The sequence below is a fragment of the Symsagittifera roscoffensis genome, chromosome 2, assembly GCF_963678635.1.
Source record: "Symsagittifera roscoffensis chromosome 2, txSymRosc1.1, whole genome shotgun sequence".
In the NCBI taxonomy this organism is placed as follows: domain Eukaryota; kingdom Metazoa; phylum Xenacoelomorpha; order Acoela; family Convolutidae; genus Symsagittifera; species Symsagittifera roscoffensis.
Window position 1 is genome coordinate 7463811 of NC_087063.1, and position 27607 is coordinate 7491417.

Genomic DNA, 27607 nt, shown 5'->3' on the forward strand with positions numbered 1-27607 from the left:
TAACCGACGCGTGTAAGAATCTAATGTAACTAAATCGACGATGCCGATCAATTAGTTACCCTAATGTGTCCTACCTTTTTACACTTTACAACCACCAACCTCTAACCTAACCAGCCCCCTTCTAACCTCCCTCCTCTTTAGCCCCCCTCTTAAGCCGAAAATTCCCTTAAGCGCCGGGTGCTAAACCTCTCGAGAGAAAACCGTAGACCTGTTTCCAGGCCTGCTTGATTAAAAACTTCCTCAAAACAATGGGGTTCCGCTTATCCAATTTTACTTTTATTTCCTATAATGAAATGTGGATTTTAACGATACCCGTTTGTCCCACTTGAGAACACCCCTGCGCGTCCTCCTCTTGTTTTACCGGTCCCGTGCTGGTTGTCCCCTCAACTTGCACTGCACTTGAGACCAGCACCACCTTCCCACTTGGCTGGTCACCTCTTCCAGTCAAGTCTCCTAGCAGTTCAGTACAATCCTTGCGAACCACTTTCCCACTCGGCTGGTCACCTCTTCCAGTCAAGTCTCCTAGTGGTTCAGCTAAGTTGCAAGCTATCTGAAAACCCTTAACAACGACCCCCACTTGGGCACCTTATTGAGGTTGCTGGATTAGATTGCTTGGTTGATCGAAACGATCGGTCTTATAAAACAGTATGGGTATACTATATAATTAATATAAAGGTTTGATCCAACTAATCTGGTCTCAAAGTCACTGTCATTTTTGTTTTATGGTTTTTGTTCCTTTTTCTATTCTTTTTTCTTGTTTTTGTTTCGCTTTTTGTCTTTTTGCTCGTGTTTTTGTCCCCCTAGTTACCCCCCTTTAGTCGTTTAGCTAAGCCTCGTTCGGAGAGCGTACCAGGAGGTTTTCTCGAGTTTTCTTAAAAAACTATCACGGTACAACCGGAAGGTTTACAAGTTCCCGCTGAACCGTACAATCGGTATTCTAGAATGGGCATGTAGCCCGGAGCTGTGTCAAGTGGGTTCGACTCCGTAGTCATGATGTCGTAGAAACACCCAGGAGCGCCATAAAAACACTATGTAACGGTCGCCTACTTCGGTCACATATGAGGCTTCAGAAAAATAGGCCCTATAACCATTGGCTCAAGAGTCAGGGACACTATCTCTTGTGTTTTTCTACCTCAAAACGGTCGGAGCCAATTCGGTTCACTTGCGACATGAGACTAGAACCCGTTACAGCTTAAAAACCACTACCAAAATACCCCCCACTCTAGAAAATAAGAACGTCCCCATACTTAGGTCTCAAAATACCCAAAATACACGAACGCCGTTAAAAATAGGGTCGGAACAATCCGTTAAGTTACTTTTTATTGAGCAGTGGAACTTTGATCCATTTCAGATGGATCAACCTAAGACTCGCCGTATCTCAACATACTTATAACAAAATACACTCGGGAAAATTAAATTAAGTACTCACATAGCAGCACACAGGGATTTCAATACAATATCAATATATTGAGCTCAATATCAATATCTTCCATTCAATATCAATATCAATATCAAATAGGATGAAATTTCAATATCAATATCAATATCAATATCAATATCTAAAAGCTCAATATCTCAATATTATCACTATTTTAAGATACCAGAGACCAAATTCAATATTGAATTTCGAAATATATAATTAAATTTGTTTAGTTTTTTTTGCAATGTAACATTTCAGAAACTTTTTATCACCATTTGTTTTATGTGTATGTGTTAAAACGTCACGTTTCAAGTAATGATACAAAATCCGTTTTTCTCAATATCTACAAAAAATTCAATATCAATATCAATATCTAGCCTTCAATATCTCAATATTAAAAATTCAATATTGACATCGTCTCAATATTCAATATCTGATCATTCAATATATTGCAATCCCTGGCAGCACACTTGAGAATCAGAGTAATTAAGCTAATTAGTAACTCTAGCATAAATATAATTGAATATAACTCGAGAAGTTTTCTATCAATGAATTCCAATCAAAGGAAATGAGTTTTAACTTGAGAATATAGTTTTGGGTCTGAACCATTGGGAGACTTCAGTTGTCTACCTTTGTTTCCATTGAAGGTTCACTCTGGTTCAGCTGAATTTCGATCTTCTTTCATAATCACTCTGTCTCCTATATCAAGATAGGACAGCTCTACTCTCCTGTTGTTATTATAATCTCGGAAATTGCGAATAGCAATTTTCTGCTGTTTTTTCTGTCACTTTCCGGCAAATTGTGATTCGGTCGTTCTGATTTTACTTTTGATGTTTTTAGTTGTCGCGAGAAAACTGAGCATGACAGGCTCAATTCGAATTTTTGAAAAATTAAACTTCATCCCAAAATCACGTATTTCGTATTCCTTAAGGTCAAACTTCCAGTTGTCTCCTTGGGAAAGATGATTATCTCAAATTTTAGTTTTTCTCCCTTATTTTAATAGAGAACCAACGAAGGTATTCAAGCATCTTTTGTTGAGACACGAAATTTTTGGTTCAACTTGTTTTTTCAACACAGATAAATATTTTTCGACATTATTCTTATGTATGTTGTTTGCCAAGTGGTGCGAAGCTCCGCTTCGCCTCTGTGTAACAGTTTCATTTTCTTATAGCTTTTTTCAAAATTATCGGACAACGTCTTACATTTTTGAAGTATTTCTGACCTTGAAACAGTGAAGTGGCGTTAAAACTGCAATCGAATATTCAAAACTGATTAGAACTGGCAAAAGAGCTATGCAAAATGATTGCGTTTTTCTTTGGAGAATTTCACTTTGCCTATTTCAAGAGCACAATTGAAAAAAAACTTTTCCGTTCATCAACGATTTGCCAGGCACTTTGGTTCAGCAAAAAAAAACATAAAATGCCGAAGAAAAGGCAAACGCGAAACTTCTGAGAAAAATTTCGATTTAGTTTAAATTTGAAGGTCTAAAATGTTTCAGAAGTTCAATAAGTTGTCCGATAAGTTTGTTAAAAGCTATAAATTATAATGTACGATTTTTGGAAATATTTTAAGCGGATAGGTATCATTTAATGAGCTCATCCTGCTGATGTTGACCCGCAAGATGATGTTTGGCTGTCAATTCAAAAACTCGTTTTTCAGAATGGTAAGGTCGTTAACGTAGCTAGTTTTGCAGGGTTGGTTATGTAAAGCCTAAAACTTGTTTTTGCAATGCAGGCACCGAAAACATGCCTCTCTATTGTCAACATGAATATGTGGGCGCCATCTAAAGAGCAATTGCTCTGTCTCTTTAGTCTTTTTGACGAGAAAGAAATAGAGCGCTGTTTGGCTTACCGGACACAAGAGAACTGTTTGCATAGATTGGCTGGCCTCCTTCTAGTTCGACATGCTTTCTCGAAATTGTTTGAAGGAAAAGAGTTATCGCTGCCCACTTGCTTTGAACGATCGTCTCATGGTACCGTTATCAAAGTTGTAACTGCTTTTGGGTTTCACAGCAGTATCTAGACAACCGCGTATTCAGACACTGTATCAACCAATCAGAATCGAGACAAGAAGAAATTAATAATTAATAATTATTTATTTCGTAAACTAACGATTCTGATTGGTTAATACAGTGTTCGAAAACGCGGTTGTCTAAATACAGACCGCACTCCCTGCTTTTGGTACTAGTTTACTTGTTTGGTCCCGTGATAAAATAGTTAAGATGATTGTTCCCGCCTATTTTCTAAAAAAAAAAGAACAGCCAGCACTGGATTTGAACCTACGCCTTGGGGTTGGTTACCGCATTCGTACCCGCTAGACTAACTAGGCCCGTTTTGACAGCAATGTAGAGAAATAAAAATGCTTACTGTTAGAATTAGCCACTACTGTACCTTGTTTTTTTTTTAGGGACCGCCCCTTTTTTGAGTGACCAAACAAGTAAACTAGTACCTTGCTTTTAATCCAAGGATGAGATGTTATAAAACATGAGCGATAATCGTGTTTTTAACTACTTGGAAGGAAATGCTCAAAGTACAGCTGTTAATCAACATTTCCCTGAAGTGATTTAGAGTGTATTTGATTTGAATGTTCTAGAGACTATTTATGAGGATGCGCTATGGAAAGTTCCGATCGATGTCGGGTATAGAATGGGGTGGAAAACTTACATTTCTATATTGGGGCTCGAATAAAAAAATTATTGATTCTGCCTTGTGTGAAAAAGCAAAAAATACTGTCTTGTTCTTTAAAACCAGTTTTTTAAATAAAAACAGTCAAAAACTCTTAGGGTCCATAAATTGAAATAGCAGCGAAAGATTTAATTGAATGAATTAGTTTCCCATTTTTAGTATCAAGAGATTAAAGATCATGACTTCAGAGATTATTCACATCGGTCTGAACGAATTATTACTTCAGATGAAAGTCAATTGGTTTTAATTAGACAGTGTGCTAAATATATATAATGCACAGTTGAAACCCCCACTCAATTGGCGAACATCTGAAGCCCAAAACGTTTGCACTTTGTCTTGCCCAAATTCTTAGTGAGAATATCAGCCACCATATTGTCAGTCCCAATATAGTTCAAATCCAACTGTTTCTTTTGAATTAAGTCCCTGATGAAATGTAGATGAATAGCAAAATGTTTTACGACTCCCTTGTTAACGTCGTTTTTCACAAGAGAAATACATGCTTGGTTGTCCACAAACATTTTGAAATCAATTAAATCGAGTTTGATTTCGATCAGTAAATTCAACAGGAATAATCCTTCATTACAGGCTAACGAAAGAGCTGTAGCCTCTGATTCAGCTGTAGATTTTGCAACAGTAGTTTGGAGTTTGCTAGCCCACGATATTGCACCGCTGTTTTCAAACAGGAAAAAGCAATATCCACTAGTACTGCGTCTAGTGTCACTGTCACCTCCCCAATCAGAATCAGAATAGCCATACAAGATTGGCGTAGCAGTACATCGTCTGTAGATAAGTTTATACGATCTAGTTCCTTTCAAATATCGTAGAACTCGTTTTGCAGCAATCCAGTGTACTTCAGTAGGGTCGTTCACATATCTACTCAAGCAATGAGCGATGAATGAAATATCAGGCCTTGTAGTAATTGACAAGTAACTTAGACTGCCGATAAGTCCTCTATAATCTTTGTCGTTTGCTAATTTCACCTCATTTGGTAGCCGTTTACAAAGTTTTAAACCATCAGCTGCAGGTGTAGACACTGGTTTACACTCAATCAAACCAAATTTTGACAGTAGCTTGTCAATATACGCTTCCTGAGAAATTTCTAACCCATCCCCACAAAAGTTGAATTTCATCCCCAAAAACCAATAAAGTTTTGCTGTTTCGCTGATTTTGAATTGACTAGATATTTGTTGTTCAAATGATATAAACTTGTTAGCATCATTGCAAGCGTAAATTATATCATCCACCCAAATGCATACGTATTCCAAAACATCTTTTGAAATTCTCATGAAAAGACAGGGATCACTTTTTGACGCTGTAAAATCTATTGACTTAAGGAACATCTGTAAGGTATAGTACCAATTTCTTCCTGACTGCTTTAATCCATAAATAGATTTATTTAGCTTACAAACAAGTTGATTACCCCCACTGTCTTTCTGCTCAAAACCTTCAGGTTGTTGCAGGAAGACATTCTCTTCCAAATTAGCGTTTAGATAGGCTGTTTTTACGTCCCATTGTCTTACATCAAAACCCTTAGCTGTTGAAATTGCTAAAATAAGTCGTAATGTTGCCATTTTTACTGTAGGACAAAAGGTTTCCTTGAAATCAACGCCTTTGATTTGATTGTAGCCTTTAGCCACATATCTTGCCTTGTATCTTGAAATTCCCCCCTCATTATTGTATTTCAAAGTAAAATGCCACCTTCCCCCCAAAATAGTTTGATCCGTTTGTGGAACTAATTCCCAGACATTATTGTTGATCAGAGAATTATATTCATCCTGCATTGCTTTTTTCCAATTGGGGTTAGAAAGTGCATCGTTAGCATTTTTTGGCAAATTATCAACATAAAAAGTTGCATCAGCTAGCCAACACTCATCAAAAATTGTCTCATTTCTAAAAAATGAAATCTCAGGCGCATTTAATTGTTTGATCCGTTCGCTGCGGCGTAATTGATCATTTTCAAGGTTTCCGCCATTAACATTATCCGCAGAATTTTTCTCAGAAATCTCAGAATAGTTTTCAACGCTTATTTCCAATTCCCGTCCAGAATCATTTTCATCGTCATTTTTGAAAGGAAAAACTTTTTCATCAAAAGTAACATTTCTACTCTCCAAAAATTCAAAGTTTCCATCAAGCTCAGTTCCTACTATATAACATTTACTGTTCAGACTATATCCAAGCAGAAATCCTTTCACGGCCCTTGAATCAAGTTTTTCCATGTTTACTTTTTCGACAAACATATATGCAGCACAACCAAAAATTTTTACGTGTTTCAAATTAGGTTTGCTTTGGAAAAATTTTTCGTATGGGGTTACCCCAATTGCAGAATGATAAACTCGGTTTTTCAAGTAGAAAGCTGTTTTCAATGCAAAAGACCAAAATTTCTTTTCCATGCTGGCAGTTTGTAAAAGACATCTAGTTATTGCCATTACACTGCCCCAAGTTCGCTCTATTTTACCATTTTCCTCTGGTGTATAAGGCGCAGAAAATTCAGTTCTTATGGCATTATCAAGACAAAACTGTTCAAACTTTCCAAATTTGAACTCTTTTGGATTATCACTAGCTATTGTTTTTGGTTTACCATAATCCGCTATGAACTGTTTGAGCATCTGAGTGCTATCACTTTTATTTTTCAATAAGTAAACCGCAGAAAATCTTGTGTAGGAATCAATAAAACCTATTGCGTACTTAAAATTGTCTACAGATATCGTATCAATTGGTCCCAAAATATCCGTATGAACAATTTCTAGTTTTTCTGTAGCTCTAGTCCCCCAAACTTTTGGTATCGCTTTCCGCTTAGCTTTTTCAGTTTGACAATCAACACAGTTATTATGTTTCTTTTGGCTAAATTTAACTCCCTCCGTTAGATTTTCTAATTTCTTGATGTCATCAAAATTATTATGACCAAGCCGTTTATGCCAAATTTCTATGTCCGAAACAACCATTGCAACATTTTCCACAGAGTGTTCATTTGCCAGTTCAATTTTCATTTTGAAAAGATCTCGTTGATTTTGAAGCAAAATTTCAGAACTATCTGGTAAAATTATTCTGGGACAAACATCATCAAACATTACATCAGCTTTATTTCTGTTAAGTTTAGATACAGAAACTAAATTTGCCGTATACGTAGGTACAAACAGAGTATCTTTCAGTTCTATAGTTATCAATCGACCATCACTTGTTTGAACTTTAAACGTTACTTTTCCCTTTCCCACAATTTTTGAATTACTTCCATTTGCACAGCCAACATTTCCATTAATATTCGTATCAAGTTCCGTAAAAAATTCGCGTGTTTTAAACATATGCGCAGAGCAACCGCTATCAATCAAGCAAAATTTGTCGGAATTTACGCCAAAATCATTGTCATTAGAATGAAAACTGAAAAAGTCGACAGTGTTTTCATTTTCTGAAGTAAAATGGCTTTTGTTTTGTTGATTTTTTGATGTAAACTGTTTTTGATGGCTGCTATTTGAATGGTTATTTTGGGTATTTTTCCTACAATCTCTAGCAAAATGTCCCATTTGATTGCAATTGTAGCATTTTATGTCTTTCTTGCAATCCTGTTTTCTATGACCTTGCTTTCCGCAACTGTAGCATTTAATAGTTTTATTACTAAAAAACGTTTCATTTGTTGAATTTTTCTGCAAAAAAGTCTTGCTTGTTTCGGCAAAATTTGACAAATCTCTTTTAATCTCGTCCAAGCTTTTTGCATCTTTCGAAAAATTCACCACAGTTGTAAAATTATCAAATTCTTTTGGTAGTCCTTTTAAAAGCATTGCAATCATCATTTTTTCAGAAATACCCTCTCCCGCTTCTTGTAGATTCATTTGCAAATTTTCCGATCTAAGTATGTAGTCCTTAATCGATTCGCTCGCCTCTAATTTCAAATTAGAAATTTCATTTAACATTCTTTGAACACGTGGTCGTTCCGTACTTTTAAAGTAGCTTTGCAGCCGATTCCATGCCGCTGAACCATCTGGTTTATCGCGTTTTATTAGCATTACAGACTTTCGATCAAGGCATTGTATTAATTCACACCACAATTGTTCTTTTCTATCATTAACATTAGTCTCATTTTCACTACTTCCTGGAACATCTGTTCCCTTCAACGTTTTCTTTAAATTCAAAAGAACTATACGAGCTTCAAATTGCTCAGCAAAATACTCCCAATCATTTTCATTTCCCGAAAAAGTCAATTTTTCCAATCTTGTTTGAATACTTCGTGCCATGGTTAAATGTCACTTCAAATTTCGAATTGTAAAACTTCTCTTTCAAAACTTCTCTTTTCTTTCAAAACTTCTATTTTCAAAGTTGTAATTCATACAACCAATTCTTTTCTTTCTCTTGAAATCCTATTCATACAAACCACCGTAGAATTTTACTCTCTGATGCTGTCAGGCGTAGAGTCTCAATTCTTCACGAAATCGCCCATAACCTCTTAGGGTCCATAAATTGAAATAGCAGCGAAAGATTTAATTGAATGAATTAGTTTCCCATTTTTAGTATCAAGAGATTAAAGATCATGACTTCAGAGATTATTCACATCGGTCTGAACGAATTATTACTTCAGATGAAAGTCAATTGGTTTTAATTAGACAGTGTGCTAAATATATATAATGCACAGTTGAAAAAAACGATTTTACTCACATTTATCTTAACTGGATGAATTGAAATTTAACAAACAAATTGAAGTGATTCATAGTGTTTAGGAAAACCCTTCCTTCCCGATGCACCTGATTTCCAATTTAACATATCGCATAATGGAAACTATACTTCAGTCTTTGCTGTTCGTGGATTCCATGCAATATGCGGTTTGGACATGATGGAACTCAATTCCTCTCGCCTCCCAACTTCTATGATTGCTGCCGTCTCTCGGAAATTCAGTGAACAAGAACAAAGTTTTATCAACAATTCTGAATCCGCCGAGGAGCGACGTGCAAAATTTCTGAGAATCTGGTGCTTGAAAGAGAGTTATTTGAAGGCCAAAGGATACGGCCTGAGCGTTCCGTTGGATTCAATTTCTTTCCAGTTTAATCACCCTAATTTAACCAAAGATATCGCTGTCCTCGACACTCAAATTTTTGAAGAAGGAGAACGCGTAGACGTGAAGTTCATGGAGTTACTTTTCGACAATCATATACTGGCAGTGTGCTGGGATAAATTCGCTCCAGAATCGAGTGTCGAAGTGCTCGAACCTGCCGAGTTTCTTAAAACTCAAAATGGAGTCACTAATGTTGATAGCCCTGTGATGCCTCTTGTAAACACTTTTTATGAGAAGCCAAAGTAATACATGATTTGTGCCAACTAGATGTTTTTTTTTAATCAAGAAATCTGAGTGAACTTGAACAGGATACTTATCCAGATAACTGTTTCAGTTACGGATGATTTAGTTTTAATCGTTAGTGCAAATGGAGTTTCTCTCGGAATCCCTGGCTTACGAACCGGTCGGGTTCGTCCAATCGTCCCATGTCTTTCACTACTTCGCTGTTAAAATGTACGTACCAAATTGCGTTCGTATTGTCATGCATGCCAAAAGTTAAATGTTTTTAAAATAAAATTTTGAATATGGATATATATTGTGAGCTCATTAAATGGTTATCATTTTTGTGCGACAACTTTTTTTAGGTCTACGAACTTTGGATTCAGGTTTAATATGTTAAACAGAAGCACTTCATGAGTGTAGAAAGCTTTTTTAGTTTAACAAATTTTTGGCGGTTAATCCCATTTCTCGCATTCGCAAGAAAAGGAGATAAGAGGTTTACTATTTCTTTAATCGCATGATGACAGTTAGCATCAAGATTTCGTTAAAAATTTATTTTCCAAATCAATTTGTTTTCTCTTGAACCTGTGAATTACAACTCTGGCATCGTCTTCGGAATTACAGATTGAATGCTCACTATGAAAATTGCCAGTCAGCAATTGTTCGAAGACACTTACCTCGAAAACAAGGAAATTTTCGATGAAATGTCCCACGAAGAAATTGTAACAGAAACTGTTAACCAACTGACGAGTCAAGGTGTAAATCTGCAAAACATTCTTTGCTCTGCTGGCGATTTTACTCTAGCTGAAGATGATGTCTTTGTGTACAAAGTTTTGTCAGCTTCTGATGAGTTTTTTGCCAATATGAACGAGCAAAATGCTCAAAATCTTATAAATTCGCTGAAGAAAGACCTAGCAACGCGTGTGTTTGCAGCTAAACATGGATGTTATTCAAAGCTAATGGAAAACCTTAGTAGTTGCGATATTAACGTCTTGGAAGTCCTGTGCGCCATTTTGGAGAAACAACCAGATCTGGTCAGTTTTGCTGATATAGAAACCATTTTAGCAGTTTTCAAGAGTCTAGTTGGGAGCGATGGTAAAGATGCTGAGCTCAAGAGCTTGCTCTCAATTTCGGTCAATATTTGTACACTTCACGAGGGAAATAGACAATTCATGGTCAAACTGAAAGCACCTGAAGTTATTTTGGAAGCCATGCAAAAGTTCCCAAAGCTTTTCGTCTTGAGCTGCAATGCTCTTCGAGTGTTTCTATTGGACGACGACGTTCGCGTTCCGTTCGGAAAAGCCCACGAACATGCGCAGCATATAGTGGGACAACTTGATGGAATAACCAAAGTAGTAGAAAGTTACAAAGCCACGAATCAGGAACTGGGAAGCAGTTTTGCACTGTTTTCGACTCTTGGAAAGTTCTGCGTTAGGAATGAATACTGCCAACAATGCGTAGATATCGGAGCTTTTGAAATTGCTACTGAACTTCTGGAATCAGACGAGTTAAGAGGAAACGAAAAGTTTGTGCTGTCATTGCTGGCATTCCTGAAAACTGCAGGTGGAAACGATGATGTAAAAGACAAAATAGCCGAGCAAGGTTTCCTCAAATCGATTATGACAATATTGGACGAGTTTTCACATAGTGAACAAGTTTGCAACGCCGCTTTAGTGACGTTGTCGGTTGTTGTTTTAAGGAAGCCTCAGTACTCGAAACAAGTTTTCGATGACAATTTTGCTCAGATTGTAGTTTTGCTACTGGATCGATACAATGATAGTGTTAAAGTACAGGAATCGGCGTTTTTGGCAATCAGGACCTTGGTCAACAGGTGTGACGAAGGTAAACAGTTGTTGCTTGCTAATGGAGTTGAAGAGTACCTGCAACAAGCTGCAGGCGAAGTGGAAGAGTTGAAACAGGTTGCAAACGATACACTGAGAGTGCTGGAGTCTACGAAGGGAACATTTAGTGAACCATGGACCGGACAACAAGGAGACAGGATTGCACAAGACTGAAAAAAAGGAACCGAATATGTAAAATCTCTCTCAATTTATTAAGACTGTTTGCTAAACGAACTGAAAATCTTTCACGTTCTACCTCTGAAAATGCGTGCCAATTAGACGATTAACAAACTACGCTCTTAAATTTACTTGATATACATTTACAAAAGTAAGGCGGTGATTGCACGTAATAGAGGAGTCTTAATGATTTGATTGATCGTTTTACCAAATTTCACGTTTGTTTGTAAATTTCATCGAGTGTCTGATATCAAAATATAATTCTGTAAATAAAATTTTGTATGTTTTCATATTCACCAAATAAACAAATTAAATGATTCGTCTCTATATGGGCTTTTTGTTCCGACCATTGAAAATGAGAACGAACTTTGTATTCGGGGGTGTTTTAGTTTTTTTCTTTTAATTTTCCACGCAAAATCACTACTACAAATAATCATCGGACTGGGTTGAGTGATATATAAAATTGAATCCCTTTCAGTCGTGATTCTAACGACATTTAAAAAACTTTAAAAAGTTTTGCTAGTGTCGAGAAAAACCGGTTTGAAATTACTGAACTTTCGTCTTATTTTGAGCTTGAGAGAGCCTTGAATTTAAGCCTTGAAAATTATGTTTTACTCAAATGAATGTAGTTCTTAGAGTTTTAAGCTTCATCTAAGGAATTAAAAATTTGGGAAAAAGTTTTGAAAATTAAAAAAATTTAAGTCTTTTGTTTTTCTTTTTATTTGTCTTCAAAACTAGTTTTCCAATTTGCTTATCTTACAATGATTGAATCTTTTTTCACTCAGATTCCCTTATCACACCACACCGAAAAAACGACACCAAATTATTTTGTAATTTTTTAAGACTGGTCGTGCCATTCTGTGCTACTTGCACAGTAACTGGCTATCCTTATTTTTTTTACTGAATTCTGTTCGCGTATTCAGATAACCTAGAACGCCATGGACTCGAGTCTAGCCATCTGTTTACCCTTGCGATAAAGAACTTTCCTGTAAAGAACTTGCTTCACATCTGGATTCATCTATTTTTCTGGACACATCCGTTTTCAAAATTCTTAGCAGTCACTGCTTATTTAGCACGGAAGTACACTTAAGCCTGGGACCTGTTTTTTCAAATGGGAAATATTCAGTTTCGAATAACATTGTCGGCCAGTTATTTGTCGGCTTAGTTTTCACAACTTGGAATCGTTTTTTTTTGCTGCGCGCATGTTGCTTCTAGTGATTGATTAACTCCTACTATTTAAACTATTTATTCTTGACGTCGTGTTTTTTTTTGTTTCGCTCAAAAACTTCCTTCAGTCCAAGTTATTTTTATTTTTTAAAGGTACCTTGATTTAAAATGCCAAATTTAACAACATTTCGATTATAATCGAGCCTAATGATAACCGGAATATCATAGGTTCAATTAAACCTATGATATTTTACTCATCAAAGGTTTAATCAAAAAAACAGATTGTTGAAAGCCTACCTTTATGAATGGCTACGCCAATTTGTTTAAGAAAAAATTATGGCCTTCAAACAAGTCAAAGTTTTGAAAATTTGACCAGTTTTTGGAAGCTTTTTTATTTTAACTCGAAACCTACTCTGCCAATTCTCAGGTTATGTGGTCAATTGAGAAACAACCGAACTTTTCTGCTTAAGCGGCCACAACCTGCTTTTTGCAGAAAAACTTTTTTGGATTTCGGAAAGTCTTTTGAACGTTTTGTTTTAAGATTTCGAGTGTTTTTGAAACTTTGTGAGTTATCTTAAAAACTACTCCATCAAATCTGAGACAAAAATTCAATTCAAAGAACTGATTGCGAGATTTGTTCATGTAGAAGCGGCGAATCTTTTTTTACAGAGAAATGTTGTCCTTGGGAAATTTCAATTATCTAAAAAGTTTTGACTCTTTTCACTTATTTTGGTAGAGAAACAACTAAGGTTTTGGGCGAAGACCAATTTTTGAAATCGCTCATTTCGTCGTGCATCATTATAACAAATCTATACCATATCACACACGTACCTCCAGCTTTAGCTGGCCCTAGTTGTTTTTTATCGAGAAAGTTTTGATTCACCTAGTTTTTTCAACGTTTTAAATTTTTTTTAATGTTTGTGTTGTTTCGCATTGAAAGTTAACGTTTCCTTAGCTTCACTCTAAAGCAGTGAAGACTTTCAGTAATAATCACTGGAGGCCTTAAATTTGATTACATAATTTAAAAAGAGATGGATTGCATGACGAGATGAATTATTTCATTTGACTTTATTCTAAAATAACGCACATATAAACTCAGGTAATCTCAAATGAAAAGAGCTTTTCAAAAAAAAGCGGTTGTGACAAGAAAAAACCGTGCTTGCAATTTCTTTTTGAAAAATATTGCTCTTCAATGGATGCTTACTAGCATAATAATTAAATGTACAAAAGTATGCCTGGTTATTGCAACCGGGTAATTCACTATTTTTCCCCAGTAAGTAACTTTGGTCACTGGATGACTGAACTCGGGATGATTACAATTGATAATAGTAGGCATGGCTTTTTTCTAAGTACTGGACCTTATGTTACGAAAAGTGCAAAAAAACTCAGGAGTAAATGGACGGTTTTTTCATCTTGTCATAAGTTTTGTGGGCTTACTTGTTATATATTTTAGTTCAGAAAGTTTTTAAATATATTTTAAGTCAATAAGTTTCTTCAATTCAATTTTGAGCTCCGTAAATATCAGTCCCAAGAATTTTCGTTTCTTATGCCAACCAAAATATTGCATAAGTAACGAAAAAGACCTGTGAAAGAAAATGTCAGGCTTTTCAGCTGCATGCTGGTTAATTTTTTTTAATGTAATTTTTTGAAAGTAGTTTCTTGAAGCTTAGCATCGCAGTTCTCGTTAGATCTGAGCTTCGTAGTTCTCGTGTTAATTGAATCAAGGTGAACACCATTCAAATTTATTGAAAAAGGGCAAAGTTTAAAAAAAACTAAATGACCTGAATGTTTAGTTTTGAAAAAGACGGTTAGCGAGAGTTGTATGAGTTTCAAGAGTATATATTTTTTTCTGGTGATTTTTTTTTGATATTATCTTGAATTTTTACATCTAAGTTTTATTTTTATAACCCGGAAATTTTTCATTTCCGTCTACGGTTGTAAGCAATTTATCCTTCCCTGGTGTAGAAACTTCGTAATATTCTGGAATGATGTAATTGGATTGACATTGGCATTCAAGATTGCTTATTAGGTTTTCTACAAGAAATGTATCAAATATCTATATGAAAACTATTAAACAAGTCACTGAAAAAACAAATCGCTGAATTAATCACTGAAAATATTGAATCAAAAACATTCAGCAATGTACAAAGTTTTTGTGGTAATTGAATGAAAGTTTATTATCCTTGCGATAAGCAAGGGTTTTGCAATCGGGTACTTGACTTTTTTTTCCATGACCTTGATTCACAGAATGGACGAAATGGTAATCTTTTTTAAGTACACTATTGTTTGTGTAGTGTGTAGTAGTTTCATATTAGGTATGGGATTTGGGTTCCTGCTGATATTTTTTTAAAGATTTTTTTTCCTGTGCCGAATGTTTTCGGTAGAATCTCGGTGCTGGAAGAGGTCGGCTTTTATTTCGTCGGCGTATTTTCCAGCTGTTTTTTTTCTAATAATTTTCTTTGGTATTATTTGGGACTGATTGATTTCTTATATGAATATTTGGAAAATTTAAATCAACCATCTAGATATAAATGAATACGATGGATGTATTTATCGCATTCTTTCTGTAGCAAAAATTAGCTCATCAGTTTTTTTTCGCAAAAAGTCGCCTGGTCTGTCTTGTTAATATGACGGATGTGCCGGTACCAAGTGCGGGAAAAGGAGCATTATGGACGTCAGGAAGGGCTCCCGGGCCATAAGGACTTCGGTCTGTCAATGCTCTGTAAAGGTAACCGCTCCAAATAACTTACGGAGAGTCATACAAGCAATGGTTCTCAGTCCCATATGCCACTTAAGTGCGCAGGGGGAGCTAAGAATCTCACGGTTTCAACTATTAAAATGACTAATACTAATATGTATATGACAAAGAAACCCTCCCTTGAAAAGAGGTCGTTTCGAGGACGTTCATACAACGTTGGCACTGAAGCAAAGTGCCTTGAGATATGCGAATCTCTAGAGAAGAAAGATATCGGTGTGCCGTCTACCAGAAACTCGTTTCAAACGAAGTGTCTCCAGAAGAAATCTCAGAAGGCTTAGATATGTTGCAATAGACATCAATGGTCGACTTGTCGGAAATTAATTGGAAGTTGTTTGAGTAAGCGAACATGTTATGCGACTGAAATTTCATTAGTGCGTACTGTGTCATGTAAGTGCGTACGCCCCAGAAGCTGCTAGAGAGAATTTGGAAAAAGAGGATTTATATAAGACGCTAGAAGATGCTATGGTCTCTCTACCTGACCGAGATTATACTTTCCTTTGTAGTGACTTGAATGATCAAATTGAGGAGTGACGTCGGTAATTTGACTGCGAAGTTGGGACTCAAAACTCAGGTCCAGAGATTTCTCGATTTCTGCCAGTCACAAAATTTAGCCGTTTGAACACTTTTTTAAAATTGGTGATTACTCTACGTTTCAGATTGGATAAATTTTACTCAGACTGATTTTATTTTAAAATGAGCTGGGTCAAAAGTTTAAAGATTATCAGGGGCGAAGAATTTGATACGCAACACACACATGTTGTTTTGATTTGTATCTTGAAATTCTCATTTACCGCCATAAGTCAAAATCAGTTGAATAAGAAAATCGTGAAAATTGAATGAAAGAGAAAACCAAATCAAGTACTTGAAAGCAATAAGTCAGAAGCTAAAAAATAATCAAAAACAGGCGAACTGGGAAAATTTCAAAATAGTTGTTCTAGAAGAAGCAAAAGACGTGTGTGACAGTTTAACCGGAAAACCAGCGAGAGAAAGAAAACAAGGTGGTGGAACGAAAAATTAGGCGAAGAAGTTACGAAGAAAAGTTTTTTGTCCTAAAAGCGGCAGAGGTCTGGAAATGAAGAAAACAGGTTGATATATCGGAGACAGAACACTGTCGTGAACCATCTAGTTGTGAAGCTAAAAAAAGAAACAAGCGATAAATTGTGTCAAGATCTCTCAACAACGGAGACAACTCAAAAATTTTCGCCTTGCCAAGCAAGTGAAAAATGATCTAAAGGATAAGGTTGGATCAAAATTCAATAAATGTGTTGGAAGACTTCTGACTTGTGGCCAATGGAGGTGGCACTGTCTCTGGCAATGAGAGAATTGAAAAATCAGAAAACTTCGGGGAATAGGGACTTGGTGCAATTTTTGAAGTCCTCAAGGAAGTCTGAGACTCTGGTCTAATAATCCCTTCCGATTGGTTTGAAAGTGAAACTGACATTTTAAAAATAAAAAGGTTACATTTTAAAAGTTAGAATGTGGTTCCTACAGAAGCATCCGGTTACTAGAACATGAATCAAAGTCTTAGAAAATGTATGAGAAAAACGTCTGAGACAATTGATGAAATAGACGACATACATTTTGACTATATGGGCGGTAGATCAAACTACCGATGCCGTTTCTCTGATTAGGTAAGTGAAGGAACTATCTAAGAAAAAGAAAAAACTCCTGCATCACATTTTTGTTGGTCTCGAAAAAGCTTTCGACTGTTCCCAGGAAATTGAAACCATGAGATCTTAGGCAATAGAGTTCCCGAAAATCTGGTGCGACTGATAATTTGTCTGTATACCGAGTCGAAAACTAGAGTTCGCCCAGAGAATGTTTTGACGAGTGTTGTTTTTATCTTAAAAAAACTTATTTTTCAATCAACTTGTTGCCTGCACTGGTAAGGGGATTTTGGAAAATTTTGCGATCTGGCTTATTTAAAATTTAAAATGATTTTTGGTTGTTGTGCACAGTTACTGCCCACATATAAAACAATAATAGCGGGTTTCTGTGCAATTAGTTAAGAATGTTTCGACCACAATGCTTGAAGCAAGGAAGTTAGAAAATCAGTACATCATTTTTTGAACTAATGTGTTTAATAGAAGTTAATTGGATTGGGTGAAAAAGTGCATACTTGGGCTCTTCCCCCACCTGTAAACTTTTATAGAAAAAAATTTTGTTCACATCATTCGATTGTAATGAAAATTGGCATACGGACCATTTAGGTCATGAAAAACATTTTTAGTCTGATAATGAACGTTTCAAAACCACTTGTTACAACATAAAATTGATGCTCATGTGAGTTGAAGGGAAGCAAAAAGAGCACAAAGTTTGGAATAGAATTTGCATAAATAGGCCGATTTTTCTCGAGAAAAAACAATTGTCTGAATTTTATTGGAACTACGACTTTTAGGGATATAATATAATGCAACACTTCAGCCCCTACAAATTTTCGTTAAGGTAGTCAAAATCTCATAGTTCCTTCTCACTTCGTAAAGTGATCGTAACCAATATAAGTTATGTTTTTATAGAACTTCCAGGGTTTTTTTTTTCCTTTATTAAACTTATCAAGAATTAAAAAGTTTGCCATTTTGTAAATCATTTTACTCCCTCATCTGCAGTTTGGTCTGGAAGCAAAAGTCGGTGAGTAATATTTCTCTTGACAGCAAACCTTATTGAAAATTTGTTTTGGAGTTGAGGCTAATGAAATAGTTTGATATAATATTGACTCGATTTCCTGCTAACTTCATTTGTGTTAGAAATTGCTAGAACTCTTTGCCTAATAGCTTTTACAACAAAACTCTGTATTATTCGGCTTACCATTGCTTTTTCCTTAAATAACTTTGTTCACAGGATCACTGAAATTGGTGGTCATATCTATCCATCTGCGCTTTCGTCAGCGAACAGACAAATTTTGAGCAAGTCTGCATTTTAAAAGGCCCTTTTATTCGAAATTTGTTTTTAATTTAACAACTCCGATTTGATTATATTATTTTTTTTTATTTTCTTTATTCGGTTTACCAAGTTTCCGTTTATAATATATCGGCTTGAGATCTTTTTTGAGTCGTTTGAGGAGGAAAAAAATATGTAAATGTTACCTGATTTGTAAATTTTTTTCTTTATATAAATGCATATTTTACTTTCAACTGTCTTCTGTTTTGGCAAATTTTCTTGAAAAGAATTATTTACAAGGCAAAATCAAGAGAAAGGTAGGAAAGTTTTGGTACAATTTTTTGTACGGCTTTTATCTTTATTTGTGTCGTTTAGTTTGGTAAGCTGTGTATCGCAAATATTTTATCGTACTTAGTGCGATACACTAATTTTGTATAGCAAATAGTGCGAAGCTTCGCTTAGCCTCTTTAATGAAAAATTAAAATTGACGGGTTTCAAATCAGACAAAACAAAACAAAATGGACGCTTTGGCTTTTTCATCTTTTTTTGCTATTTACGAATGTTTTTTTTAATAGAAATTTAACGCATTACAGGAAAGTTCATCAGGTCAGTTTCCGTCAGAATAAACTTGCTCACTCTTAAATCTGGCTTTCTAGATGTATAACTCTATTCAATTTCTTTTCGTTGATACCATTTTGAATTATTTTGCGATACGCATCTAGATTCAAATTTTTTTGAAAATTTTGCGAGTTAATATTAAACCAGGATTTAAGATATCACTTTTATAAAAGATAAAAAGTTAGAAGCGCTTCTTTTCGTATCATTATACGGAATGTTATAACAATGTTGTTCCGGCTAAAGAAAGTACGGGTAGAACTTTGTATTCGAGTCTGTTTTATTTTTGTTTCCATGCAAAATCAGGTGCAATTATTAACTAAGATATAATCGAGTGATATATTGACTTTTCCGGGCTAGCAACTTGTTTTCCCTTGACGTGTGTTCCCTTGACATGATCAATTTATTAAAACTTTGAGTTATACTACGTACGACTGGAGTACTACGTTCACATTAAATTTCAGAAGTTAAATCATTTGTTTGGGCCTTTTTGGAAAAATTCAATTGTTGGTCGATTGTGTGTTTGGTAAGTAGTTTTGACCGGCTTGGTTCACATTAAAATCAAAGTGAAGGCGTTAATCCGCGTACGCGTAAATAGCCTTTAGGTAATGTACATGCCTGCGAAGAAAAAGGTCCTTGGAATCTGGCGAGGACCTGTTTTGTAAGCGGAATATTTTCTGTGAGACAAAAATCTTGGTGGGATTTTTTTGCTGCTTATTTAATTTTTTTTCAACTAACAATGAAAATCAGTCAACGTGCAAGTAATTGCGTTCCAGGTTTTATATTTTTTCTTTGTACTCTTTTTTATAGATATATAAATTGTTTCTTAATTTTTTTGAAATTTTGATTGTTTCTGATAGCAATAATTTTTTAGACTTATTATCACTCTCATCATAACTCAATTGTGGTATTGAACAAAACTTATCAACCGGTGACTAAGCAAAAGATAGTTGAGGTCTCATTGAGCCGGAAAAAAGTAATATGATATCTGAGAATTAAAAAAATGGAACTATCTTCAGCCTTTCATCGACATGAGCGTAACGTAGTGTGAAAGTGTGATGCAACTTTTTTCCAGACAAATTTGCCTTTTCGGTGGCATTTTTGATTTCGTATGCTGCATTAGCAGTATATTTACATGTTCTCTGACCTTTGTTTAGTAAAAATTTTAAACAGTTGATGCTTTTTATTTCAGTAATTGAACCGAAAAGGTTATTTCATACAACAGTGTAATTACGATTGCGATTAGCACGCGTTATCAAATCTGAATATAGGTTTTTTTCGGGTTAACAACTTGTTTAACAGAATCACTTGGCATCTAAGTTAACAATGAATTCAAATTTCTAAGCGTCTCCTACACACTTAGCCTGGACGTAACGAATACGCCTGGGACGGCAAAGGTTCTGGGTTCGAATCTGAGCAGGACTTGTTTTTTTTTCAAACGGGAAATGTTCCCTTTCGAAAAAAATTCTCGGCTATTTAATTGTCTGCTTATGTTTTGTCGGCTTAGTTGCCACATCTTAGAGTTTGTGCTATATGCAGTTTTTATTGTGGTTGTTTTTTATGTTTTCATTTACTCCTACTCTTAGTAATTCTACTACCCTTGACTTTTCGATCTAAATCATTTTGACTGATGCTTTCGATCTAAATCATTTTGACTGATGCTTTATCGGCTTACGAACTTAAATTTTGGTAGTTTGAGGGAATTATCGTTTGCACAAAACGTTTAAAACTTCAGAATAGAATTCATAGTTCAAAGTTTTTCATGACAACCATTTTATTTTCGCTCGATAATTCTTTTTATCCTTGCGATAAGCAAGGGTTTTGCAATCGGGTAATAGACTTTTCCCGTAAATAATTTTGTCCACAGAATGGTCAAGTGGTAACAAGTGAATAAGTCTTCCCTAATAATTTAAGAAAAATTAAACATAAAAAACTGTCAAAGTTTTCGGCTTTCTAGTTCGTTTATTTTTGGGCGAAACTTTTGTTATTTTGTTTGCGCGACCTACTGTAAATATTACGCGTGCCACTAGCAAGTTCTTCTACGCTTAATGTAAACAAGGTTATTAGTTTGCTTGCCTAACAAAACTTTCGGATAGGGAAAAATTGAAATAGACAAGTTTTTTTGCCAGCATTTTTTTTGGATGATTGTTTGGTTATTAGTTTGCTTAGACTTAGTTCCTAGCAACTTTTTGTCTTTGTTCCTTGCTATAGCTGAAAGTTTTTTATGCCAATTGATTCAAATCAATGGCATATCTTTATTTTATGACCATAATTTCCGTTTTTTTTAAATCCCATATTTATATTCTTTTTGACCATTTTCCCGGTTTTGCCATCCAATGCTGGCCGATGTGTTCCGCCATAGGTTTTTCTTTTAAAATGACTTTCATTTGAGACAAACATATGAAATTTTGAGTGTTTGTTTTTTCCGTTTCTTTTTCAAGATTTGGTGGCTTTCTGTATCGCAAGTGGTGGTGCGAAGCTCAGCTTCGCCTGTGTATATATATGCCTGTAATACGGCGTAAAAATTGTTCCATTTTTTTTCATTTTTCACAAATGTTCCATTCGCCTGGCCTGAATTTGCCAAGCGAAATTTTATGAATTATAAGGGATACACAATGGTATATCGATTTTTTGATTTATTTTGTATTATTTTGATTTTTTGAATAAAATGAAATGTAGTTTGTACCGTTATTTTTTACGCTGTAATTTTTAAGCACATAGTTTTGTTCTGGAAATGGCGCGAGCCTCCGCTTCGCCTCTGTGTAAAAATTATCCAAGAAGTATTCTCAGTGTTGAGAAAAACTGGTTTGAAGTTAGCTTTTTTAGAGGAAGTAATGTGATTCTTTAGACGAAATTGCTTGATAAAATTGCTTAATTGTCATTCTTTTACATACAAAGCGATCAATAATTTAGATGTTTTTTGTCATATGTTGCAGTGCATCTCTGAGTGGAAAACTTCCGCAGGTAAATTACAAGGAGCTCCTCGACAACCCAGATCTGTTCTATTCCTCTCTACTGGGAGGCGACAAAGAACTATGTGTTCATGTGCAGTGTCAGCTGTTCGATTCCAAAGGGTACCCGTTGAGTCTTCCAGCTCACACGCCGTACAAGCCATTCTCATCTACGAAGGACTTTGTGTGAGTTTTTATGGATAGTTTGTGAACACGATTCTTTTATGTCAAGTATGTTACAATGGTTATGTTTAAGTAATGGTTGTTTGGAAAACTTATTCTTATATTCGAGAAGAAAAGTTGAAATTAGTTTTTTTAATACAGAGAAGAAATAGTGAACAACGTTTTCCTAATATATTGATTTTTTCCGAAATTAAAAAAAAAAAGTTATGCAATTTATTTTAAATACAATCCAGCCCGGTGTTGAATAAAAATCCTGTTCAATTATTATATGTTACATAATTAAAAAACGTTGTAAACTTTGTAAAAATGCTGCATTTGTTTCCACTTTTAGTTGGAATTCGTGGCTGAAGCTGCCCATCCGCTACTGCGACCTACCGGATGATACCCGCGTGCACTTCTCCATCCTGGATGTGGGTGGAAAAAATGATCCCGGGGGCAAGAAGCTGATCGGAACTGCATCTACTAAACTGTTTCGAAAGACGGGGTACGTTTTGAGTTTATTATCGAACTTTTCTTTGTATATTTACTATCATCGAGCGGTTCTTTTCCTTGAATTTTGGTAGTGGTCAAATTTCGCGAATCATCTTTCTTGCGAAATTTTGTGGTACCGGTACAAACTTTGTTTTGACTTGAGCTGATTGTTAAACCAGAATCTTATTTTCAATTTCTAGAGTATCTTGGAAATGATGTTCTGTGTTAATGTCTGTGTTAATCCTAAACATGTAGAATACAGAACACAACCTGGTGGTAACTTGATCAGATTTAATTTGTGAAATTGTTTTTTTTTCTTTTTTTTTTGGTAAGTCATACCAAATATAATAAATACATATGGTTGCCGTGAATTGTTTGATATAAGGAAAGTTATATGCCAGCTCCTGACGCATTCATTTTAATTTTAGTCTAATCTCTTTGATAGTTATGCTTGGCTTACACTTTGATCAGGAATATTGCTAAATATTTGTAATTTTCCTAATTTGGGCCTTGCTGCTAACTTTCGAGAATCTTCAAAATGGTCCATGATTGTTGAATATATTTAAAATGGGCGTTTCTTTTCATTGCATCAGATGTCTGAAGACCGGAGCTTACGACCTGCAGGTTGAGATTGCGGGCAAAGGGGAAAAGGTCAAATCAGAGGTCAAATCAGATGAAACTGACAAGAGTAACAACAAGAATGAGCCATCAGACAGCACCGACACTAATCCAGATGATGATCTTAATGTACAGTACCCGGATCCCATCCACGTGCGAAAGGTAATTGATTGGAACAGAATTCCAAACATCGCAATTCAAGTTGCGAATGATAAAACTATATGAAGGTTTAGGTTTAGAAGAGTCCTCGATCCTTGGAGTTGTTTTTTAGTTTGTATGATTTTATGCGGTATATTTACACTTACCACAGCTTAGTGTATTATTAAGAACCTTCGTTTTTTTCTAACCTAAATCGCAAATTTTGCCTTTTCGGGCATCTCTACAGCTTTTTGATAGCATGTGCTTTGACATTCGAATAGTAATAAGTTAACACAGTTGATGCATTTTTAATTCATCAAATGAACTGAAAAAAGCTATTTGTTCAAACAACATAACAATTATAATAATTCGATTTCACAATTTTTCGAACTCAGTATATCTCGCAATTTTTTGAAATGCATAATTTATACATAATGTGGCTTTATGCTTTGCGGTTTGTTACATGCAAAGTTAGTTTAGATGCCTTCTGTTTGTTATACTCCAAACTATTACTTGCAAAAATGCGTTTATTTGTGGTTGGGGCCACTTTTGCTGAATGGCATTGGCCATTTTTTAGCATATGTAGCTGCTTTATTCGTGACTAGTGTTTGGCGGTGGTTAAGCGTGCGTGGCTGAGTGGCTAGTGCATGAGAGTAAAATTTTCTTGATTGCAGGTCGCAGATCGACTCCTATTTCGCTAATTCTATTTTTCGACTATTCTTTCTTAAAGCACTTTCTAGAGCAGATTTTTGTCGTGTTCTCGCTAGTGTTTGCGAATGTAGACTTTTTTCGGGTTGCTGAACAACTTGCTTAACAAAGTTATATCACTTGGTATCTTAGTTCATAATGAATTCAATTTTCTAAGCGTCTCCGGCACACTTAGCCTGGAGGTAACAAATACGCCTGGGACGTTAAAGGTTCTGGGTTCGAATCTGACCAGGACCTGTTTTTTTTCCAACGGGAAATATTCCGTTTCAAAAAATTGTCGTCTTATGATTTGTCTGCTTATGTTTTTTCGGCTTAGTTACCACATCTTAGAACTTTTTTGCCGCATGCAGTTTTCGTTGTAGTTGGCTTTCTATGTTTTAATTTAGTCCTGCAATTTGTATTTCTACTAATAATGGCTTCGTATATTTTCCTTTTCTGTAATTTCCAATGTAGTTGCTTTTAGTGTTTTGAATTACTGCTGCAGTTTTTAATTTTACTAGCCTTGACTTCGTATATTTTGCTGTTTTTTTTCGCTACAAAAATTTTAGGCCGAAAGGATTTCGTCTTATATTTAATTGACTTAATAACCTTATTTCGGGTTGCGAGGGAACTAAAATACGTACCCGTTCCTCCGGGTTACACAAAACGTCAAAAATAATTGCAGTCATTTTTTTTTAAATTGTGGTTTCTTCGAAATTTTTTCCGTTTTCTTTGGACTTAGTGGATCTCCTGTCTGCTAGCTTGCAATGCTATATTTGTGGTATTGCAAGTGATGCAAAGATACGCTTCGACTCTGTGTTTGCTTTTGAGTTGATTTTTAATGCATGAATGTTTTTTTTTCTATTTTGTTCCGACCACTGAAAATTATTCGGTTGTGTTGTAATTTTTTACCCTTGCGATAAGCAAGTATATTACATTCGGGTTCTAGACTTTTTTCTCGTAAACAATTTTGTCCACAGGATGACTAAAATTTGGTCAGCTCCAAATGTATCTCTATTCCTACTCAAAATGCACGTATAACTGCTTTAATTCAAAAGCTAGCTTCAAGTGATAATTGTTTTACAGCTGAAAAAGACTTTCAGATATAAGTTGATTTTTTTGTCGGCTTTATTGATTTCGACCCAATTTTTTTTGGCTTACTTGCCGGTTTATCAATTCTGTAAGTTTTTGGCAAATAGGTTTTCTGGCGCCAAAATTTTCTCTTGGAAATAAAACGTTTTTGGATTTTTCTCCTAGAATTTTTTTGCAAATAATTTTTAGTTTTTTTTTGGATGCATGGTTTCTGTTTTTTTTTTCTTCTAAAAGTGCGTGAAACAAGTTTTAGTTTTAATTAGTTTGGTGTGTTTTAGGTTTGAGCAATTTTTCTTAAAATCGATTGAAGTTGATGGTTTCACGTATTGTTTCAATTTTTCAAAAAGAAAATTTCAAAAAAATTGATAAATTTCCAGATTTTTTTGCAAATTTGACTCGACTTTTTTTGTCTACGAAGGAATGTGGCAGAATGTAAGCTGCATTCTGAAATGATTGTCATTTTTATCTTGACTTGTTGTGGAATTTTCAGTTTTTTTTTTCTGTTTATCTATATCCGCTCCACTTTCTGTGAGCACATTATTGCCCGTTTATGTGTCTAATTATTAGTTCTTCGCAATCAATAGTGCCAATACAATAATATGCGCCTGTTTACTTTTCAAATTGTTGTTTTCAACTCTCGTCTTCGGGTCTCATCATTTTTATTTTGCCAGGTTTTTAAAGTAGTTCAGTTGAATTATTCAGTAGCATGTTCTTGATTTTAGTCTCTGAAGAAATTTGGTCGAGACGAGCTGGAAAAATCTAATGACTTCCTGGACCGATTTGCATTTGCTGAAGCTAACAAATTCATTCACGCCGAGAACAGAAAAAATGAGTCACTCTACCTCTACGTACAGTTTCCCAAGTTCAGTCATCCACAGCTCAAGAGCATCAACATCGAAGTAAAGTACTGCGAACTTCTAGAGGTCAGTTCAATTAGCCCAATTAGTTGGTAGGAGTCTTTTCCGGAGGATGTGCGGCAACCAGCCTTATCTACAAATCTTGCAACCGAAAAAACATCAGAATAACGTAACAATTGCATAACAACAGTGACAATCTGTTGTTATGTTGCGTAATAAGATTGATGTTCGGCTTGTTAGCCTGTCACCTCTTTTTCAGACTAAAACCTCCTCGTAACTCCTTGTAAAATTAAACAAATCAAGCTTTCTCAAAATTGTTCATACGGCAGTTTGCTTGTTGCAAAAAATTGGAAGCTCAACAATAATCTTTTGTCACTGTCACATGTTTTGGTTTTAATTTGTATCAGTAAAGCTCATTGAAAAAAATGCATTCTGAAATTTTTTTTTAGCAAAAATGAAAAGGGGAGGCTTTACAAAAACAGAATGAAAATCACAGTTCAACTGCAATATATTCTTTTTGACAGATGAATCATCATTTTAATTGTTCCGACTTTCGAAGAAAACGGAATATTTATGCTCGGTGTGGTTTTTTTATTCAGTCAATTTTCGCTGATCGAAATAATAGTTTTCAAAAAAAAAAATTTAGACCCCATTGAAGATATCGACTTCGTGAGTTCAAATATCAAAAGATTTTCTACCTCTGATTATTTTTGTAAAGTTCTGGGGGTTTGATTTTTTGGCTATGTTCTGGACTAAATTATGCGCGCTTTGAAGAGTTTATTCATAATGCTCAGAGTGTCACGCGATTATTTATGTGTGGCGAATTATCCCGCATAATAAAATTGTTCTAAATAGAATTGAGGCTAGCTAAGTGGTCGTATTAATTTCGTACGACTCAAAATTTCACACTTTGATGATATTGTTCAAAATTTAAAGGTTTTCAATATTTTTTAGTTTCTAAAAATTATTCAATATCAATTAAGGGACAGTCGGAACATTCAGTGCTTTGCCCTGATATACGAGCAGTCTTGTTTTTTTTTTGTAAATTCAATTCAAATTCATTTGCCAAAAGGAAGGCAAATTACGATTCCGAATAAGACGTGCAAACTGCGCGAACAAATGCGCATGACTTGAAGTTTCAAAAGTAGATATTAGTTTTCAGGAATCCCAGCGCAATTTTCTAGTCCAGTTTTCTAAACTTGGTTTAGTTTCATTTAAAAAAAATCAATCAAATGCAATTCATGAACTTCAAAAAGGTGTAAGATTGTAAAAAAAAAAGTGACAAGGTGACATGAAGCGTAGTAAAGCATATTGTTATATGTAGTTATGTTGTTTATGTCGTCTTTTTCTACAAGGATAAATTTCCAACCATTGACAAATTAAAAGCATCTGTGGCAGTTTTATTGTGGCTAGTGTTAGTAAAGTCCCAAGCGACTCTTGTGCAGATGCTAGGATTTGAGAATCCTATGCAGTAGGTCGGACGGTCTATTCCGGCTAAAAGAAATAATTTTACTTTCATTTGGTAGCACTTGCTGCATAGTTATTGGCAATTCAATATCAATTCTAGCTGCATTGTTGGTAGCTAGGTGAGCAAATCTTGAAGTGATCGTGGCGCTGATACGGTAACATGAGTCGCCTATTCTCCAAGACGGAGTCTCGATTCCAGTAATTAGTGAAAGTTTTATTTCTTAAGGCTTATTTCTATTTTTCATTTCTTTGCTCCATTTTTTTTTGCTCTTTAGAGATAATTTCGCCGTTATCTATCTTGCGTTTATGAAGTGTAGCTTTGCCGTTATCTATCTTGCGTTTATGAT

At 35.2% G+C, this 27607-nt stretch overlaps 2 protein-coding genes across 3 annotated transcripts in view; both read left to right on the forward strand.

Annotated features, from left to right (window-relative positions):
* The window catches only part of LOC134840426 (phosphatidylinositol 3-kinase catalytic subunit type 3-like), a 513967-nt gene that overhangs the window by 457296 nt on the left and 29064 nt on the right, over window positions 1-27607 (forward strand). For both annotated transcript variants that reach the window (XM_063856216.1, XM_063856215.1), the window contains exons 2-6: window positions 9475-9595; window positions 21733-21933; window positions 22262-22414; window positions 22995-23181; window positions 25659-25859. In XM_063856216.1, the coding sequence (XP_063712286.1) occupies window positions 9510-9595; window positions 21733-21933; window positions 22262-22414; window positions 22995-23181; window positions 25659-25859 (828 nt within the window). In that variant the 5' untranslated portion in view covers window positions 9475-9509. The remainder of the gene's footprint in view (window positions 1-9474; window positions 9596-21732; window positions 21934-22261; window positions 22415-22994; window positions 23182-25658; window positions 25860-27607) is intronic.
* LOC134840427 (4'-phosphopantetheinyl transferase ffp-like) lies at window positions 2703-9405 on the forward strand. The gene is made up of 3 exons (XM_063856217.1): window positions 2703-3083; window positions 3155-3392; window positions 8811-9405. The coding sequence occupies exons 1-3, from the start codon at window positions 3027-3029 to the stop codon at window positions 9386-9388; spliced, it is 873 nt and encodes a 290-aa protein (XP_063712287.1). The 5' UTR covers window positions 2703-3026; the 3' UTR covers window positions 9389-9405.

Coding starts and splice junctions, on each gene's coding strand:
- LOC134840427 (XM_063856217.1), top strand. CDS start 3,027: ATGTTGACCCGCAAGATGATGTTTGGCTGTCAATTCAAAAACTCGTTT. Junction 3,084..3,154: donor AAAACTCGTTTTTCAGAATG/GTAAGGTCGTTA, acceptor TTTGCAATGCAG/GCACCGAAAACATGCCTCTC. Junction 3,393..8,810: donor CTTTGAACGATCGTCTCATG/GTACCGTTATCA, acceptor CATAGTGTTTAG/GAAAACCCTTCCTTCCCGAT.